Source organism: Carlito syrichta, unplaced genomic scaffold, assembly GCF_000164805.1.
Source record: "Carlito syrichta isolate Samal-C Ts95f unplaced genomic scaffold, Tarsius_syrichta-2.0.1 Scaffold306821, whole genome shotgun sequence".
Taxonomy (NCBI): domain Eukaryota; kingdom Metazoa; phylum Chordata; class Mammalia; order Primates; family Tarsiidae; genus Carlito; species Carlito syrichta.
In genome coordinates this window covers 152462-171933 of record NW_007250917.1, presented here as the reverse complement: position 1 = coordinate 171933, position 19472 = coordinate 152462, and the positions used below count along the sequence as shown (strand labels likewise).

Here is a 19472-nt window from a genome sequence, read left to right as displayed (position 1 = left end):
CTGGTAAAAACATCTTGCCCTGGTGTGAACGTCTTACACTGAGTGTATGCATCTGTTATTATACCTGATGAACCAATACCGATGTGATGTTATTAACTAATGGCCACGACTCACACTGGGGTTCACTCTTGGCTCTGTACATTCTGTGGGATTGGACAAATGCAAGGGACATTATCCACCATGACGGCATCGTGTAGAGTAAGTCATCGCCCTACACAGGCTCCGTGCTCTGCCTGCTCACCTCTCCTACTGACTTCAGCAGCTGCTGACCCTCTTCTGTCTCAAGCTCTGGACCCTGCAGGACATGACTCGCACCTGAAAGCAAGGGTTGTGCGGTAGTCGGGGGTGTCTCCTGGGGGATGTGGCCTGGGTCGGCCTGACTCTTCTCTTCCTGTTTCCCAGGCCTCGCCAAGCCCATGGGTCTGGTGGAGGGGCCAGGGGGCCTGGGCCAGGGCGGCTTGGCAGCCACCCTGCGGGATGACAGCCAGGAGACAGAGGGCAAGTATGAGGAGTATGGCTACAACGCACAGCTCAGTGACCGCATCTCCCTGGACAGGACCATCCCCGACTATCGGCCCAAAAAGTGAGTGCTTCCCCCAATCCCCCGCAGGACCTCCTGGGCCTCCAGAAAGCTGGGGCACGGCCCAGTACCCGCAGCAGTAGGCTCTTGGAGAGGACCCAGCCATGCAGCTCAGGAGCACTGGGAGGCGGGGCCCAGGTGGCAGGCCTCCACTTCTGAGACCTCTCCCCATCTGTCTCTGCTCCTCTCTCTCTGTCTCTGTCTCTCTCTGGTTTCTCTTCTTCTCTGTCTGTCTCTGTCTCCTTCTCTCTCTCAACTCTCTCTCCTTCTTTCTCATCATGTCTCTGTCTCTGCCTCTCTTGGCCTGTCTCTCCTCTCTGTCTCTGTTTCTTCCTCTGTCTCGCTCTCTCACTACTTCTCTATCTCTATCTCTCTGCATTTCTCTCCTTCTCTCTATCTCTGTCTCTTTGTCTGTATGTCTCTGTCCCTCTGCCTCTCTCTCGGCCTCTCTCTCCTGCCCTCTATCTCTCTGTCTCTCCCTTCGTCTCTCTCTTAATCTCTCATTCCTTCTCTCTCTGTGTCTCTGTCTTAACCTCTTTCTCGGCCTCTCCTCCTCTCTCTCTCTGCCTCTCTGTCTCTGTTTCCTCTTTCTCTCTCTCTGTCTCTCTTTCTCTATTCACAAGCACCCGGGTTTCTCTGCAGTGGCCATGGGTATCCTCCTCAGGGTCCAGCTACAGTATCGAGTCCCCCATGTCAGAGCCGCGTCCACAGGTCTGGCCGGGCTGGGCTGTGCTTCCACCCAGCTCCAGGGACTACCCTAACCCCCGGCCCAGGAGCTTGGGGCGTGGAACTCTGCATGTCTGTCCCGCCTGCCCCGTGGCTGTAAACAGGATGCAGTGGTGTCCTGATGTGATACCAGTTTTAGGCGAGGGGCCTGAGCACCTTGGGTTTGGGTTAGGGGTGTGTACATGCATATGTGTGTGAGTGTGGCACATGTGAGCATGTGTGTGCATTCACGTGCGTGAATTGTTGATGCTTCTGTGTGTCCTGGATTCTGGAGGACAACGTCAACATCAATGTCAGGCTAGTACAACTGCCAGGTATGAGCTCGGCTCTCGACTGCGGTGTAGGTGGAAGACCCTAAGAACCCCTCAGGCTCAGGTGCTCGCTAGACGAACTCACAGAACTCACCAGGACAGCTGTTCTCCGGTGTAGTTTATCATGGTGAAAGGACACAGATCACATCAGATCACGGGAAGGATGCAGGGCAGGCAGGAGGGGCCAGGCGCGAGCATCCAGTGCCTTCTCTCAGGGGTCCCCAACTTGGTCCTCCCAGCACCGGTGTGTGACAGTGTGTGCCGGTGTCCCCACCCAGCAAGCCCCCCTGGACCTCGGGTACAGAGTCTCACCGGGTTGGTCACATGGACGTGGCTGTGCTTGACCTCCAGGCCTTCAGAGGTCAAGCCGTCACGTGGCCCAGGCCCCACTATGAGTCTCACCGTGGCTTAGACTGTCCAGGTGGCCCGAAGCCGCAGACAGGGACAGTCTTATCCTGCAGGAGCTTCCAGGGTTGAGGGGTCAACTTGGGGGTGGGCAGGGCCCAGCCTCACACGTCCTGTACCCGTCACCTCCTGCCTGTGCCCCCATGGGGCTTCTAGCCATAAGGAATGGGTCAGCACAGCAGGAGCCTGGATCTGTCCTCCTGGCCTGCATGTTTTATCCCATACACTTGTCATGAGGAATGGCACCTTTTCTGAGTCCAGCACTGCAGTGGCACTTCCATGGGGCACTCCCAAGCCTCCTTGGTCGCCCAGCATGGCCGCAGCACTGTACGGCAGGCCCAGAACTGCACCTGTCCTGCCCCGACTTGAAGGCCAGTCCTGTGGGACTGAACCCGTTGACCCTCTGGACCAGGGCTTGGCTGTCAGGGGTTCAGTAGCCCATACTGCTGAGCACTCCTCAGTCCAGTTTCTCCCGGCAGCCCCTGCCCCTCCCTGTGTCTGTGGTAGCTTTTCTAGATCAGGCATGATGCCACAGGTAGCAGATGGTTGCTGCTAGCTCCCAAGTCCCATGGATCCCAACCCTCCCCCACTTGAGCCATTCTCCTCCATGGCAGGGCAGGTCATGTGACCTGGGTCTAAGCCAATCAGAGCACTATGGCCCACCGGGCAGTGATTGGTTCAGGGCTGGTCCTATGGTCTAAGACAGTCCAATCAGAGTGAGCTTTGGAATTACTGTGAAGCCACTCAGAAAAAAAGTCAGACTTTTCCCACAGGGTGGAACTGCAAGGACAGTTGAGTGGCCACAGCCCTGTCTCACCATCAGGAGGGAGCCCTTGGGACTTCCAGGTCACCCCCCAACCCAAGCAAAAATCTGTGACCATGGGTGGCAGGAAGCCCAGCGTCAGCACCAGGGTGTGAACGCCTGGATCCAGCAGCTCCTGAGGCCCCTCCTAGGCATTACAGTACGTCCACAACACATGAACACACATCTGTATTTTTGACTTTTTGCTCAAGCCCATTTGAACTGGGTCTTCTGCTTCTTCAGGCCAGAAGGGCTCCAGCACTCAGAGTCACCTGCCCCATGACCGTGCGACCGCACAGCCACAGGGCACATCCTGGGGTTCCACTGGGCCCAGAGTTTGCCTGCAGAGCAGCTGCTTCTGGTTCTCCTTTGGGGGCTCAGCTCCTCCCACACTGCTGGGGTACCTGCCTCAGGAACCCTCAGTCTTCCAAAATAAGCTAGGGCAAATGGGGTCAACCTTGGCTGTCACTGTGCATCAGGAAAGAAATCAGGGCAGACTTCCGAGAACTGGTGCTTGCATTGGCCTTGAAGACAGGACCTGGCTTACAGACGCTCCAGCTCAAGGGGGACAGCTCTGCCTCCTGGAATGAGAGAATGTGGGTTTTATAGAGATATTTACACTTTTATTTATAACCTGCTTCTTTAGGAAAAAAAAAAAACCCAGCCAGGCTCAGTGGCTCAGCCTGTAATCCCATGCCTTTGGGAGGCTGAGGTGAGTGGATTGCCTGAGCCCGTGGGTTCAAGACCCGCCTGGGCAGCGAGACCTCATCTCTACAATAAATCAAAAAATCAGCCGGGCGTGGTAGCACGTGCCTGTAATTCCGGCTACTTGGAAGGCTGAGGCGGAAGGATCACCGGAGCCCAGCAGGTCGAGGCTGCGGTGGCCGGGAGCGTCCACTGCACTCCAGTCTGGGCGACAGAGTGAGACTCCAACTCAAAAAAACCAAAAAAACCCACCAGTGGTGTGCAGACCCCAGCACACAGCGTGGATGGGGAACTCAAGCAGGAAAGAGCCTCCAGGCCCAGCTGTGCCCCCATGCCCACTGGCGGCTCCCTGGGCCCTCGCCCAGCCCAGAGTCTCCCTCGCACCGCTGGAGTAGATGCCGGGAATCGCATGCAGGGACAGCCATCATGCGCACACGGACCCTGGGGGACACTGGATTTATTGTCCCAGTGACCATGTTCCAACAGGAGCTCAGTGGAGCCCCGTGTGTGCGACCCAGCCGGCATGACCAGGAAGCTCTCTTGGGGTGGGCCTTTCCCGGGGCTCGTGGAGATAGCTCTTGCTGCCTGGAGACCCGGCATCTGCTTGTCTCATGTCCAGTTCTGAGGGAGAGGCTATTGCTGTCCCCATCTTACAGGTAAGGAAGCCGAGGCAGGAGGGGTTAAACCCCTCGACTGGGATCCCACGGTGAGGAGGTGGCAGAGCTGGGACTCATCAGTTCAGAGATTTGCCAAGGAAAAAAGCACAAACCCCAGTGGTCCTAAAGGACCAGCCAGTGGAGGCAGAAGGCTGGGGCCGAGGGAAGGAGGGGCTGGCTGGGCTGTCCCTGAGCACCAGTGTCTCCACCGCCTTGGGGTCGGCTCCTGCCTCCTTTCTCTGTAGGCCCAGGGAACCAGGAGCACTTCCCCTGTGCAGCCGCGGCCTGGCCTTCCCCGCAGACCCTGGATGGGGCTTTCCCCATCCCCTCCTTGCAGACCTGCCCTGAGCACTGGAGGACCCTCCCTCACTGCTCTCAGAAGTGTCCACCTAAATCCTTTCAGGGTGTATCACAGAAACAGACAGAGCAGCAGCGGAAGTTGCAGGACACGAGAAAGCTCTGCTTCATCAAGAGCACCACACTGCTGGGCCTCAGGGTCCTTGGAACGCCCATGGCGGGCACATCCATCTCCCAGGGTCTCCTGGCCCTTTGGCAACTGAAAGGTAGGGCTTCAGGCATGGCTTCATTTAGGAGACGATACTCTCAGCCATCAGTCTGCCTGCTTTCAGAAGCCCCTGCATCCGTCAAGATCCTGGCAGGAACCTGGTGGTATCCTCAAGTGGGAAGGACAGGATCCAGGAAGTCCACAAGAGATGTGGAGGCATTCAGGAAGTGGCAGCGGTGGGAGGTTCTTCTAACCAAGGCCTGCAGGAGCACAGGGAAGAAATCATATTATGGGAGCCCAGCAAGAACCAGAGCTGTGGACATGGGGACAGGTGCCAAGGATAGTCGTTCTGGAGAGAAGAAGCCACCACCAAGACTGTGGGAAGACGGGGAGGAGGCAAGGAGTCCCTTACGCCTCCCTGCCTCCAGCCTCTGCTGCTGCCTTCCCAGGTCTGAACCCAATAGAAGCCAGGTGACAAACGTACCCTACAAACCAGCCTGCAGTGCACAGAGTGAGGGCACAGCCAACAGGATCAGCCCTGCTCTGCCTCCAGCAGCCGCTCATGTGGCCAGGACAGAGGGAGTCAGGAGGGACAAGCGGCCTCTCCCAGCAACCCTGCTAGGGAGTCCAGGCCGGACTTCCATTGGCCCACGCTGGCCACGTGCTTGTCTGGGAGCCAATCACAGCCAGCAGCCGGAGATGGCTTTGTCAAGCTGAGTTCCATGCGCTCCATGGACGAGGTCAGCGTTGTGGAATGGTGGGGGAGGGGGTAAGGGTATGGTGGGGTGGCTGCTCTGGTGAAAGCTGCAGTCTCTGGGAAGCCACAGAGCTCTCCTGGCCCCAGCCCGCCATCCTGCACACAGACCTCCCTGCCGCCCTACATGTCGCCATCTGGAGCTGGGATGTTTGTCCATGGCCGTGGGAGGTGTCTGGGGCTGTCCTGGGGGTCCCTGACGCCCATCCCAGGGAGTGGTGACATTCTGTGTGATGTGTCGGGCAGAGTTGGGACCCTTGAGGGCACCAAGCCACATCCTAGAAGGAAGTAACCACCGGGCTTGTGGCCCCTTGATCTCACATGGCAGCTCCAGCTCGTGGCTGGGGAAGTGTCCCTTCCCTCAAGCCATGTGTCATGGAAGGCTGAGGGAGGAGCAAGGGTATCGGGGGTGAACCAGCGGGGTCTTCTGTCCCAGGAAGGCTGAGTGGATGGAGGGGACCCACAGAGTGACTGTGCCCAGGCCTTATGCCAGCAGTTTGCAGCCCTGGCTGAGCCCTCCTGGGAGTCTCGATGTCTCCAGGTCCTCTCGGGTTTCTGGGAAATTCTGAGTGACTGGCTCGGGGTGCTGGGGACAGTGGAGTCCAGGGACTGGGCGGGTTCTCTGCCCTGTCACATCAGCCCTGGGAGGCTTCCTGGCTCAGGCCCTCTAGGGTTGAGGGCTATGGGCGTAGACAAGACCACCAGATTTGGGGTCCTAATATTCCAGGCTCAGAAGTCTAGTTATTCACCCCAAGAGGTGCTTGGAGAGTGGGACATCACGTGCATGTTTGAATGGAGGAGGTTTAGGAGGTTCTTGGCCCTTCCTGGTGAGCCCTGCTGAGGCTGCAGTCCTCACTCGCACTCATGGGCCGGGCAGCCTGTCCTGCGCTTACCGTCCTGGGGTTCCCCAGAGCCCTGGGCCCTGCCAGGTAGGCTTAGCATGGGCAGGGGGAGTTGAGAAAACAGAGGGGGTGGGGTGGAGCAGGACATGGAAGGTCTCGAAGCCGCTCACTGGGCTCCTGAAGGGATGTCACTTCGTGGGTTCTCGAGGCTACTAGGGTCAGACCAGGGTGGTGGCGGGGGCTGGCGGTGGTCGGGGCTGTAGACACCGTTCCCTCCTGTGTCCTCATATGGCGAGGGGTGGGGGGGCTCTCTGAATTTTCTTATAAAGTCGTCAGTCCTACTCATGAGGCTCTGCCCATGACCTACTCACCCCAGGACCCACCTCCCAACAGGCTCCCTGGGGGTGAGGGCTTCAGCACATGAATGTGGGGGACACGGGCATGCAGAGCACAGTGTTGAAGTCCTGCGAGCCACTCTCCACAGGGTTGGGAATAGTGAGGGACACCGCACTGCATACTAATCCCCAGTGTATAGTAATCCCCAGTGTGTAATAATCCCTGCTGTGAACTAATCCTCAATGTGTACTAATCCCCACTACATACTAATCCCCAATGTGTAATAATCCCTACTGTGAACTAATCCCCAGTGTGTTCTAATCCCCAGTGCATATTAATACCCAGCGTGTAAGAATCCCCACTGTGAGCCGGGCTCAGTGGCTCAGCCTGTAATCCCGCGTTTTGGGAGGCTGAGGTGAGTGGATTGCCTGAGCCCACGGGTTCGAGACCCGCCTGGGCAGCGAGACCTCATCTCTACAATAAATAAAAAAATCAGCCGGGCGTGGTAGCGCATGCCTGTAATTCCGGCTACTCGGAAGGCTGAGGTGGAAGGATCGCCGGAGCCCAGCAGGTCGAGGCTGTGGTGGCTGGGAGTGGCCACTGCACTCCAGTCTGGGCGACAGAGTGAGACTTCAATTCAAAAAAAAAAAGAATCCCCACCGTGCAATAATCCCCACTGTGAACTAATCCCCAGTGTGTAATAATTCCCACTGTGTACTAATCCCCACTGCATACTAATCCCTAGTGTATACTAAACCCCAGTGTATAATAATCCCAAGTGTGTAATAATCCCCATTGCATACTAATCCCAAGCATATAATAATCCCCACTGTGTACTAATCCCCAGTGTGTAATAATCCCCCTGTATACTAGTCCCTAGTGTGTAATAATTCCCACTGCATATTAATCTTCATTGTGTAATAATCCCCACTGGGTACTAATTGCTGGTGTGTAATAATCCTCAGTGTAATAATCTCCACTGGATACTAATTGCTGGTGTGTAATAATCCCCACTGTGTAATAATCCCCACTGTATAATAATCCCCACTGGATACTAATTGCTGGTGTGTAATAATCCCCAGTGTGTAATAATCCCCACCACATAATAATCCCCACTAGGTAATAATTGCTGGTGTGTAATAATATCCTTTGTGTAATAATTCCCACTAGGTACTAATCACCAGTGTGTAATAATCCCCACTGCATAATAATCCCCACTGCTTAATAATCCCCACTGGGTACTAATTGCTGGTGTGTAATAATCCTCCATGTGTAATAATCCCACTGCATAATAATCCCCACTGGGTACTAATTGCTGGTGTGCAATAATCCCCAGTTTGTAATAATCCCCACTGGGTACTAATCACCACTGTGTAATAATTCCCTGTGTGTAATAATCTCCACTGCCTAATAATCCCTACTGGGCACTAACTGCTGGTATGTAATAATTCACAGTGTGTAATAATCCCCAATGCATAATAATCCCCCCTGCATAATAATCCCCCCCCCGCATAATAATCCCCACTGGGTACCAGTCACCTGTGTGTAATAATCCCCACTGTGTGACAATCTCCACTGGGTACTAGTCGCCAGTGTGTAATAATTCTCCATGGGTAATAATCCATACTGCATAGTAATCCCCACTGGGTACTAATTGCCGGTGTGCAACAATTTTCCATGTGTAATAATCCCCACTATATGATAATCCCCACTATATAATAATCCCTGGTGTGTAATAATCGCCAGCATGTAATAATCCCAGGTGTGTAATAATCCCCAGTGTGCTAATCCCATGTAATAATCCCCACCACATGATAATCCGTGTGTGTAACAATCCCCAGCATGTAATTATCCCAACTGTGTAGTAACCCCTGATATATAATAATCTCCAGCATCTAATAATCTTCACTGTGGAGTAATCCCCAGTGTGTAATGATCCCTGGTGTGTAATAATCCCCACCTCATAATAATCCCCACTGTGTAATAATCCTGGTGTGTAATAATCTCAGATGTCTAATAATCCCCCATGTGTAATAATCCCAGGTGTGTAATAATCTCAGGTGTTTAATAATCCCCAGTGTGTAATAATCCCGGGTGTGTAATAATCTCTAGTGTGTAATAATCCCTACTGCATAATCCCCACTTTGAATTCCATTCATAGTCAGGGATTACCCCAGTCTGCTGTGGGGTTATTTGGAGGGTGGCGGTCAGGGGAGGGCATGGTCAGGTCCTTCTTCCCCCTCTGCCCCCGTGCAGGCCGCAGCCTGTGACCCTGGCAGCTTTGGGAGGGGACAAGTGGGGCATGGGGACAGGTTCATGGTACTGGTATTTCGTGCCCAGCAGCAGGTTCCCGAGGCTCAGAAAAAGAATCCACTTGGTTCTTTGAGCCTGGCCACTCCCAGAGGACAATGGCTGCTCCCACTGCTGCTACTGCTACTATGACAATACGGGTGGTGCGGGATGAGCTCAAGCTAGAACAAGGTCTACTTTTCCCAGCATCCCTTTCAGAGAACCGTAGCCATGGCCATGGTCATGGGGTCAGATTCTGCCAGTGGGACATAGGTGAACGTGGACGAGGCCGTGACCATCTCATCCCTCTGTCTACTGTTGGCTGGGCCCGGAGCTGCCGTCTGGGCTTGGGAGTGGACCCTGTGCTTGGAGTGACCAGGCAGAGGAGCCAAGTCCGCACACCAGGCACCGGAACGCAAATGTCCACGAGAGACAGGAAAACACTGCGTGGCCAAGTCCTTGCGTGCAGGTTTCCTCAAGCCCCACAGACATGCCAGAAACACCTGAACACATGTGGGCTCCTGCTTCATTTGATTTTGCTGCCGTGTGTCAGTATCCTTGAAACATAGCATATCCACAACAGCAGGAAGAGAGTCAGGTGCAGAAACACTTAACAAACTTTACAACAGTCGAAGCAACCACAAGCAGCCTCTCCCAAGCTGGAGTCCTCGGGGCTGCACAAACCTCCCCAGCAGCTTTGCTCGAAGAAGTGGCTTCCAAACATCACAGGAAATGCTTCTCTAGAGGGTTTTCCCCAAGCACGTTTCGAGAATATGCCCACCCTATCCCGAGTACGGTGCCCAATGCATCCCCCAAGGGCTGCACCCACCCCATGCCCAACTCCCGCCCCCTTCTCTGGCTACTTTACGTAAGTGTCCGCCCAGCCCTGCGTCCTCGATGTGCTGGTCCCTACCAGGACTGTTCTTGCTGGAGGAACTTCTTCCGTCCTGGGCCCTAAGCGGGACAGTGTGATGGACAGCACAATTGAGGGACACCGTGAGAGGTCACCTGGGCTCTCAGAACTGAGCTCATGCAACAGCTGGAACCTGAACTCAGGTAATGAACTGACTCCAGGGACTACACCCCAGCCCATCAGGGCTGCATGGGGGGCACCAGCCGATGTGTGTGTCAGAAACCCGGGCGACGAGGATCAGAGCCAGAGCCCAGCAGGACCGTCCCGGGCCCCACCCAGCTCCTGGGCCCAGCTGTGCTCCCATGCAGGGGTGTGTAATGCGGTGTCCTTTTGTGGCTCCTGCCTTGGGGCTCGAGGTGGACAGTTCTGCCCCCAAATCCATGGAACCGAGGCCATGCAGTCTTCTTGGTTACTTCTGGGATTTGAGCAGAAACCACGTCGGTCCCCCATTCCCCCTTCCTGCTTGTCCCTGCTCTGGGCAAAGGCCACCCAGCTGGGCTCTGAATCCTCCTCCTGGACACCCCTCTCCCCACCCCCGCTGCCTCCAGTTCATGCTCCTTCGGCACGGCTCCTCTCACTGGGAACAGAGAGGACATGACACCCCTCACCTTGGGGATGTCCGGGACGTCCTGCCCTTCCCTGGTTCCATGGTGGAAACTTTCAAAGTCACGGGCTTCCCTTACCTTCCTGAAATCACACTTGTCAGGGTCCCCACTCACAGCAGGGAACAATGCCCCACCAGCTCTTCCCAGGCACCGGCAGGGTCTGGAGTCACACCTGCTCCCGGAGCTGCTTCCAGCTGTGCAGGGCTCACGCCTCGTCCTCCTGGCCCCACATCAGAGCCCTTTGACCTGTGCAGAGCTCAGGGCTGGTGCCTGGGGCTTGGTGCTGGACCTCTTTTCGCCGTCTACACCCTCCTTATCCCATGTCTTGAAACACCCACTAACAGGGAGGACAGTCCTCAGCCTGCCCGAGCCCTGCTCAAGTAGCCCCTTGCTTTGCTTTTTTTTTTTTTTTTTGATTTGGAGTCTCACTCTATCGCCCAGACTGGAGTGCAGTGGCCGCTCCCGGCCACCACAGCCTTGACCTGCTGGGCTCCCACGATCCTTCTGCCTCAGCCTTCCAAGTAGCTGGAACTATGGCGCGCCCGGCTAATTTTTTTGATTTACTGTAGAGAAGAGGTCTTGCCAAGTTGCCCAGGTGGATCTCGAAGCCACGGGCTCAGGCAATTCACTCACCTCGGCCTCCCAAAGCGCGGGATTACAGGCTGAGCCACCGAGCCCGGCTCCTTGCTTTGCTTTTAGAGAAGCTGCCAGGCTGTTCCCGGAGACCGGCCCCGGCCCCTCCCCCTGCCCACTGGGGGCATCTCCCTGACCTCAGCTGCCTGGCACCACATGTGTGTCCACAGGCTCGGTGGACTGTGTGTCTTCTTGGGAGAAGTGTCTGTTCTCATCTTTTCTGAATTTTTAATTGGTTTTTGTTTTCTCTCTGTTGGGCTTTGAGGGCTCTGTCTTATTTCTGAATATAAGTCCTTTATGAGTTTTGTGCTGTGAAAATATTTTCTCCCATCTGCTGTAGCATCTTTCCATTTACTTTATGCTGTCTTCTACCCTTGATAAAGTCCACTTTATCCATTTTTCTTCTTTGGGTCACACTTTTGTTGTCATAGCTTAGAGATCTTTGCCTCAGCCAAGGTCACAGGGATTCCTTTTAGGAGTCTAACGGTTTTAGGTCTGTGGTTCATGTTGAGTTCATTTTAGCACAGGGCGGAAGATGTGGATAAAATTCACTGCCCAGAGTGAAAAGTGTTTGTTATCTGCCAAGGTGCACATGTGTGCATGTGCCTGGCCACACACATGTGGATGTATGTGTGTGCACGTGTGTGTGTGTTGTTCTGGTGCCATTTATTGAAGGGCCGTCTTCTCCTGGCCATGTTGCTGTGTCCACCGCTGTTCACCTGTGTCCATGTGGCTGGCATCATACCACCACACCACCCTGACTGCTATAGTTCTAAGTCTCCCCAGCCGTGGGTGGTATGAGCACCCTGGCTGTCCTTCTCAAGTCACTTGGTTCTCGCATCTCCATGTGAACTCCAGAATCAGCCTGTTCGTTCTGCAGCAGACCCAGCCGGGGTATTGATGGGAGCACGCAGAACCCCTGCCTTGGTGTGGAGAGCTGAGCTTGAACCTGGAGAGTACTATGGAGACCTCATTTCACACCTGGCATGCCTGCAGCTCTGGAAAAGACAGGGCCAGCCCACTGTCCTTGCTGTAAACTGGCACACCATGGGCCAGCACGGCTGGTGTCAGAAATGGGTGACCGGGAGCTTGACACTGTCCCAGCCTTCAGGCCTGGGCCTCCCAGGCCCCCGCCCCACTTCCGGGCCAGCTCCAGCACCCTGGCCTGGACTCTGCAGCCTGTCAAGCCCCAGCTCCCATGACTCCTCTCCTGCGACAGGATGGCCTTCCCATTCTGTTCCCTGGGCCGGGGCCTGCCCTCCCCCTCTGTGCTCACCCTCTGCCTGGCAGCTCCTGGGAGAGCTCGGCGACAGGCCATGCTCAGATGAGACCACGCCTCAGGACTGGCCGTCTCACTCCTGGAGCTGAGCTGTGACAATGTGACTGTCTAGTCTTCGGGACGGACCAGACACACCATGCCGCTCTTCCCACTCCACCAAAGCCGAGGGAGGCCCTGAGCAGGTGAGCGACAGCAGGAAGGAATCCAGAGGGCTCCGGGCGACTCTTCTCATGTCAGACCTTAGGAACAGCCACCACTGTGCTCTTGGAGAAGTTGAGGCCTGGGTCACAGGCCAGCGAACCGAAGGTGACTCACATCCGGTGGCCACTGTCACAAAGGTGCGCAGCAGGTTGGCATGCAGCCGCAGGAATGCGTTCTCTCCCAGTTCTGGGGCTGGGTTTCCCTCAGCCAGAGGGGCAGGCCTGTGCCCCTCCCGAAGCCTAGGGGGTGTCCCTCCTGCCACTTCCAGCTCCTGGGGGCTCCAGGCGGCCTCAGCTCCTGGCCGCGTCACTCTAGACTGTGTCTCCACATGGCTGTCTCCTCTATGTCTCAAATCTCCCTCTGCTACTGGATTTAGGACCCACCTGAAATCCAGGATGGCATCATCTTGAGATCCTTAATAACGTCTGCAAAGACTCCATTGCCTGTAAGTGAAGTCCCAGCCCAGGTTCTCAGGTGGGCTGGTGGCCACCATCCAACCCATCCTGGAAGAAAAAACTCTCTACACGGACACACAGCAGAGTGGACACCCTGCCGGACGCCAACCCCTCACTCCCACCGGAAGCCCAGGACAGCTCAGGGAGCCCCTGAGCTTACTCACTGAAGGGGAAGTTCCGGGGTAAGGGGGTCTGGGGCAGGTTGGAGTCTTTGTCTCCAGCTCCTTTGCCTTTTTTGTGGGGCTGGGATTAGCTGGTAAAGAAGTGGGAGTCAGAAATGCTCACCCCAGCCGCTGCTGCCTTTCTCTTGGCTGTCTGACTAGAGGCCAGGGACCAGTGACAGAGTAATTACAAACAGCTCAGGAGTGCTTTAACCACCCAGCGGGACCCGGTTGCACCTCACCTGACGCCAGGCTGCACTCCTGTGCTGGGTGGTAGGGTGCTTGCCTGGTATCTTCCTCATTTCATTCTATTTTCAAATTTTCTAGTCACTTTGTTGTAACTATGCTTATAAACAACAAATGCAGGGAGGGGTGTGGTATGTGTGTATATGTGGAGTGTGTGTAATATGTGGTATTTGTGTGTGTGTGTTTACGTGTGTGGTGGTGTGTACATGTGTGGTGTATATGTGTGTGGTGTTTTGTGTGGCGTGTGTATTTGTGGTGTGTGGGGTCTGTGTGTGTATGTTTGTATGTATGTGTGTGGTGTCTGGTGTCTATGTGTGTGTTTATGGTGTGTGGTGTTTATGTGTGGTGTGTGATATGTGATGTGTATGTCTGTGTGTGGTGTGTGTGTTTGTGGTTTGTGTGGTGTGTGGTATGTGGTATGCATGTGTGTGCGTGTGGTGTCTGTGTGCGTGGGATGTGTGTGTGGTGTGTGGTGTGTAGTGTTTGTGTGGGGGGGTATGGTGTATATGTATGTCGTGTTGTGTTTGTGGTGTGTGGCGTGTGTGTGTGGCATATGTGTGTGTGGTGTGTGGTCTGTGTGGGGACTGCACCCTCCAGTGTGGACGTGGCGGGCTTGAGCTCAGGGCCTGGAAGCCACAGCTTCTGAAGCTCCTGAGGCCACACTGCTCCCCTCTGAGCGTGGCCATTTCCATGCACACTGCTGTGTGTTCTCAGACGCAGGACCCAGGCCTTGCCCTCCGGCCTCCTTGGGGCACGTGGCTCTGGGCCCAGCCCTGTCCGACCTGCCTGACCGTGTCCACAGGTGCCGGCAGATGAGCTACGCCCGTGACCTGCCCCAGGTTTCTGTGGTCTTCATCTTTGTCAACGAGGCGCTGTCGGTCATCCTGCGCTCCGTGCACAGCGTGGTCAACCACACCCCCTCGCAGCTCCTCAAGGAGGTCATCCTGGTGGACGACAACAGTGACAACGGTGCGTGGGGCTGGGCCCTGCTGGGGCAGCTGGGGGTGTGTCCGGGCACCCCCACAGAGGGCCACACCTGGGACCAGAGCGACGGCAACGCCTGCTCTCCTGTTCTGGAGGCTGGGGGGTCTTGGGCAGGGTCCATGGGGTTCCCTCCGAAGCCCATGGGGAGCCGTTCTGCTCCCCGGACTCCGCTGGCGGCTGCAGTGCCTGGTGTCCGTGGCCTGTGGCCACAGCACCCCGTCTGCCTCCGTTGTCACGTGGCTTTGTCCATGTGTGTCTGTCTTCTCTTCCCATGAGGCCAGTTGTCACTGGATTTAGGGCCCGCCCGAACCCCAGGACTATCTCAAGAGCCTTAACTACTTGCCTCTACAAAGACCCTGTTTCCAAATGAGGCCCCACTCCCAGGGCCAGAGGGAGATGAACTGGGATTGCTCTCCTGCCACCATAGGAGTCACTCTGAAAGGCCCCAGGCACGAAGCGCCCTCATCTGCCAGTCGAGCCTTCCACCTCTTTCCAGACAGACACTCAAGGGGCTGCCTGGGGTGCCCCGAGGACAGGGCTGCTCACACCCTCCAAGCATAAGGCCCAGCCCCAAACGAGGGGCCGGCTGTGCTCTGGTCTGTTCACCACCTGTCTTTCCCAGGGGCAGAGCCACAGGGCTGGCCAACACACCCACGGGTGACGGTCAGCTGCCCCTCCTCACCCGGGAAGGCAGGAGGCCGCGCAGTGGGCCTGCAGCCCAGGACAGAGGCCCAGCCCACAGCTCCATCTACACGGGAGTCTGCACACAGTGCTTTGCTGACACAGTGCAGGAGTGAGGACTGGGTGACTGTGGCCCACCCCTGTGCCCCGTGTCCTGGGAGGACCATCTGGTCCTGCTTGGCCATGTGAACCCCTCGGCAGCTCCCCAGGAACCCTGCTGCTTCTACGCAAACTCCCGTCATGTTTCCACCACACGCCATTGAGCTGAAATTCTCACAGCCGCAAACAACCATCTTCAAGCAGCAGTTCAGTGGCATTGAGTCCACTCACCTCACTCCCAGGACAGTCTCATCCCCTAAAAGAGGCCATGTCCCGTCAAGAGGCCCCTCCCTCCCCGCCCAGCCCCAGCCTCCATGCTGTGTCTGGCCCTGAATTGGCCTGTTCGGGACGGTCCTCCCACGTGGGGCCGCAGCACGTGGCCTTGCGCGTCTGGCTCCTCTTCCTCCCCATGAGGTCTTGGAGGTTCAGCCACGTGTGCTGAGCCAGAGCCTTGTTTCTTTTATTAAAAAATTGTGGTAAGCCAGGCTCAGTGGCTCAGCCTGTAATCCCACGCCTTGGGAGGCTGAGGTGAGTGGATTGCCTGAGCCCGCGGGTTTGAGACCCGCTTGGGCAACTTGGCGAGACCTCATCTCTACAATAAATCAAAAAACTAGCCAGGCATGGTAGCGCACGCCTGTAGTTCCAGCTACTTGGAAGGCTGAGGTGGAAGGATCGCCGGAGCCCAGCAGGCCGAGTCTGCGGTGGCCGGGAGTGGCCACTGCACTCCAGTCTGGGCGACCGAGTGAGACTCCAACTCAGAAAAAAAAATTGTGGTAAAGGATACATTTAAGAACTTACCAATGTGACCGTGTGTAGGTGCACACTCAGTAGTCTTCAGCACGTCCACTGTGTTGTGCAGCCAGAGCATTCCATCCTCCCCCATGGAAACCGTCCCCGTCAGACGCTCTCCCAGCCCACACCAGCCCAGCGCTCCACCCTGTCTCTGGAGCTGACTCTGGGGACCTCACGTGAGTGAGACGACCGGGTTTGTCTGTGGCTCCTCCCGCTCAGCAGTGACCCCAGGGTCCACCCACACTGCAGCTGTGTCAGAACCTCCTCCTGTAGGCTGAACTGGACTCCACTCGTGGGTGGACCACACATTACATTAACACACCATCCGTCCATGGACTTTGTTCCTTTTTAGACGGGACCACCCAGGCCTTGTCTGTCTTCAGGAGGCGTCTTCCGTCTCGCTCCCTCATTCGTGGTCTCCCTGCTAGAACACCAGCTTCACGGGACCTGGTCTTGCCTCTCTGCAGGCTGCCCCCTTGAACGGCGTCTGCCTCCACAAGCCCTCAGTACATGTTCATGAGACGCCAACCCGGGCAGGGCGGGTGGGCTTGTCAACCCGGGTCCGGCCTGGCATGGGCACTGAGGCTTGTCTCTCCCTCCAGTGGAGCTCAAGTTCAACCTGGACCAGTACGTGCACAAGCGGTACCCAGGCCTCGTGAAGATCGTCCGCAACAGCCGGCGGGAGGGCCTGATCCGCGCGCGGCTGCAGGGCTGGAAGGCGGCCACCGCCCCTGTCGTCGGCTTCTTCGACGCCCATGTGGAGTTCAACACGGGCTGGTAAGTGCCCTGGCCTGGGCGGGGGGCGGAGGTCTGCTAGAGCCTGTAGGGGCTGAGCTGAGAGCTGCAGTGTCCCCACACCCGCTCAACACAGAGCCTCCGGGAGGCCCAGACACCCCACGTGCCATAGGACACCCACTCAGATGCCCTGACATGTACATAAGGCTGGATCTGCACCTACCTGCTTCCCAGAGGAGTGTGGGTCCCTGCTGAGTCCTGCAGGCACAGAACACAAGGTTCACTGTGGGGTCCTCAGGCCAGGTGTGCACACAAGGCTGGGTGGGGAAGCCATGTGGACATTGGCCTTTCAGGTCCTGCCCAGTGACCGGAGGTGGCTTTGAGCCCCTTCAGGACCAAGCCACTGGGCCCAAGTTGAAGCAATGGCTCACCTGAATGGAAACTGCCAGATCAAAGAACCCACGTTTCTTCTCACACAGGGAAGACCTGCGTTCTAGTGAGAAACCTAGGGGAGGTGGTAGGAAGCTCCGAGGTCACTCAGTGAGTGGGCATGTGGGGTGACTGGGGTCCCCTAGGAGGGGGGGACCCACCTGGGCTCATGCTGGCCCCAGGGGCACGGACCTGTCCTCACTCCTCACACCCGCAGTGCCAGGTCCCTGCAAGCTGGCAGGAGTGCAGGGCCATGTGACCCGGGGCCTCACAAGACCCAGGGGTGCTCACTTGTGGGGTAGATCCCTGGACGCTGGGAGAAGCCGTGGTGCTTGGAGGCGATGGTCACACCCTGGGGCTGCATCACACGTCCAGCAAGCGATCTGCCGCAAGGGGAGGTGCGAGTCCCCCAGGGCCTGACCAGGCCCTGTCCCAGAGGGGTCCCCATGTGAGGGACTCAGAGGGGTCCTCACGGCTCCTGCTGTCGGGTGGGAGAGCTGGGGGTTCTGCACGGTGGCGGCAGCTCCTGGTGCTCCTCCCTGGGGACTGGCCACCGGGGCCCCCAGAGGCTCTCGCCATACCAACCTTCGGAGGACAAGGAGGAGCGAGAAAGGGGGCGGTCCTCGGAGGCCCCTGCCCAGGCTCCCAACATGACCTGTGGGTGGGGGAGGGGGCGCTGGAGCCCTGGGCTTTGCCTGGGAAGGGACCTCATGCAGCTCGGCTCCTGTTCAAAGAGGGGGTGTAGGAAACATGCTGGTGAGCGTGAATCTCTCGACAGGGCCGACACCATGTCACATGTGTCAGCTAAGTGCCAGATGCCTATGTCACGCATGTCAGCTACCGACACCTGTGTCACATGTGTCAGCTACAAACGCCCATGTCACACATGTCAGCTACAGGTGCCCATGTCACATGTGTCAGCTATAGACATCCGTGTCATGCATGTTAGCTAAGTGCCAGATGCCCATGTTACATGTGTCAGCTAAGTGCCAGGCGCCCATGTCATACGTGTCAGCTACAGATGTCCATGTCACACATGTCAGCTACAGATGCCCGTGTCACACATGCCAGCTAAGTGCCAGACACCGTGTCACATGTCTCAGCTAAGCACCAGATACCCATGTCACACATGCTAGCTACAGACACCCGTATCATACATGTCAGCTAAGTGGCAGGTGCCTGTGTCATGCATGTCAGCTAAGCACCAGACGCTTGTGTCACAAGTGTGAGCTACCGATAGCATGTCACGCATGTCAGCTAGGCACCAGACGCTTGTGTCACAAGTGTCAGCTACAGATACTGTGTCACGCACGTCAGCTATACGCCCAGGCCCCGATGCCACGTGGAGCGGCAGAGGCTGTGCACATGCATGTGGTATTGGGGGCAGTTGCAGGGTAGAGGGGGCCTGTGTGTGGCCTCCTTGGGACACCGTGATGGGACACGCACTGGGGCTCAAAACACAGGAATGCGTCTCCTCACAATGCTGGAGGGAGTCACCATTTAAGGGGTCTCGGGGCTGTGCCCCCTCCAGAGGCTCCAGGAAGGCTCCTTCCTGCCTCGCCCAGCTCCTTGGGCTCCCGTGTCCCTGGCTCATGGCCATGTTGCTCCTGTCCCTCCCCCATCCTCACATGGCTTCCTCCCAGCATCTGTCTCCCCCTTCCTGTCTTTTGCAAGGACCCTGTCGTTGGGTCCATGGAGGCTCGGTCCAAACCCTCAAGCAAAACCCCAAAGAGGTGGTGTTGGCAAAGCCCACTGTGCACAGGGTGAGCGTCCACACTAGGCAGGCCCAGCGCCCGTCAGGAGCTGCAGGTAGGACCCACCTCCTAGAGAGTTGAGCTCAGGATCCACATGTCGGCTCTCCTGACCCATTTACTAAACTGGGGCTAAACTGAGCGCCTCTCCGTGAGGCTGTCCCTCATGCAGGGCTGCGAGGAGCCCCGGGCCTGCAAGCAGTTGGCGTGGACCGTGCTGCTTTGCATGGCCCTGTGGGCCTCTGCTGGGTTCTGTGGGGACCTGCCAGCTAGGGGTCTCTTGAGTCCGCATTTCCTTAATGGCTCTGTGGGCTCGCACAGTGGTTTGGCACCTCTCAGGCAGGGGCCACTGCGGGAGGACGCTTCTCCTCTGCTCTGCTTTCCTGGGGGTGTCATGGGCGTCCTGAGCCCACCAGCTGTTTCAGCCGGTACCCTGCTTCTGTCTGTTCCACACCCTCGCTCTTTCTTCCTGCAGTCTCTGAGGCGTGCACCTTTCCCTGTAATACCTGTCCCCTTCTTTTTTTTTTTTGAGTTGGAGTCTCACTCTGTCACCCAGACTGGAGCGCAGTGGCCGCTCCCGGCCACCGCAGCCTCGAC

At 56.9% G+C, this 19472-nt stretch overlaps 1 protein-coding gene across 1 annotated transcript in view; it reads left to right on the top strand.

Moving 5' to 3' along the window:
- The first annotated feature begins 397 nt into the window (after positions 1 to 397).
- Positions 398 to 19472, top strand: part of GALNT9 (polypeptide N-acetylgalactosaminyltransferase 9) — a 51059-nt gene continuing 31984 nt past the window's right edge. The window contains exons 1-3 of the mRNA XM_008063394.1: positions 398 to 583; positions 14207 to 14373; positions 16563 to 16737. Coding sequence (XP_008061585.1) covers positions 417 to 583; positions 14207 to 14373; positions 16563 to 16737 — 509 coding nt within the window. The 5' untranslated portion in view covers positions 398 to 416. The remainder of the gene's footprint in view (positions 584 to 14206; positions 14374 to 16562; positions 16738 to 19472) is intronic.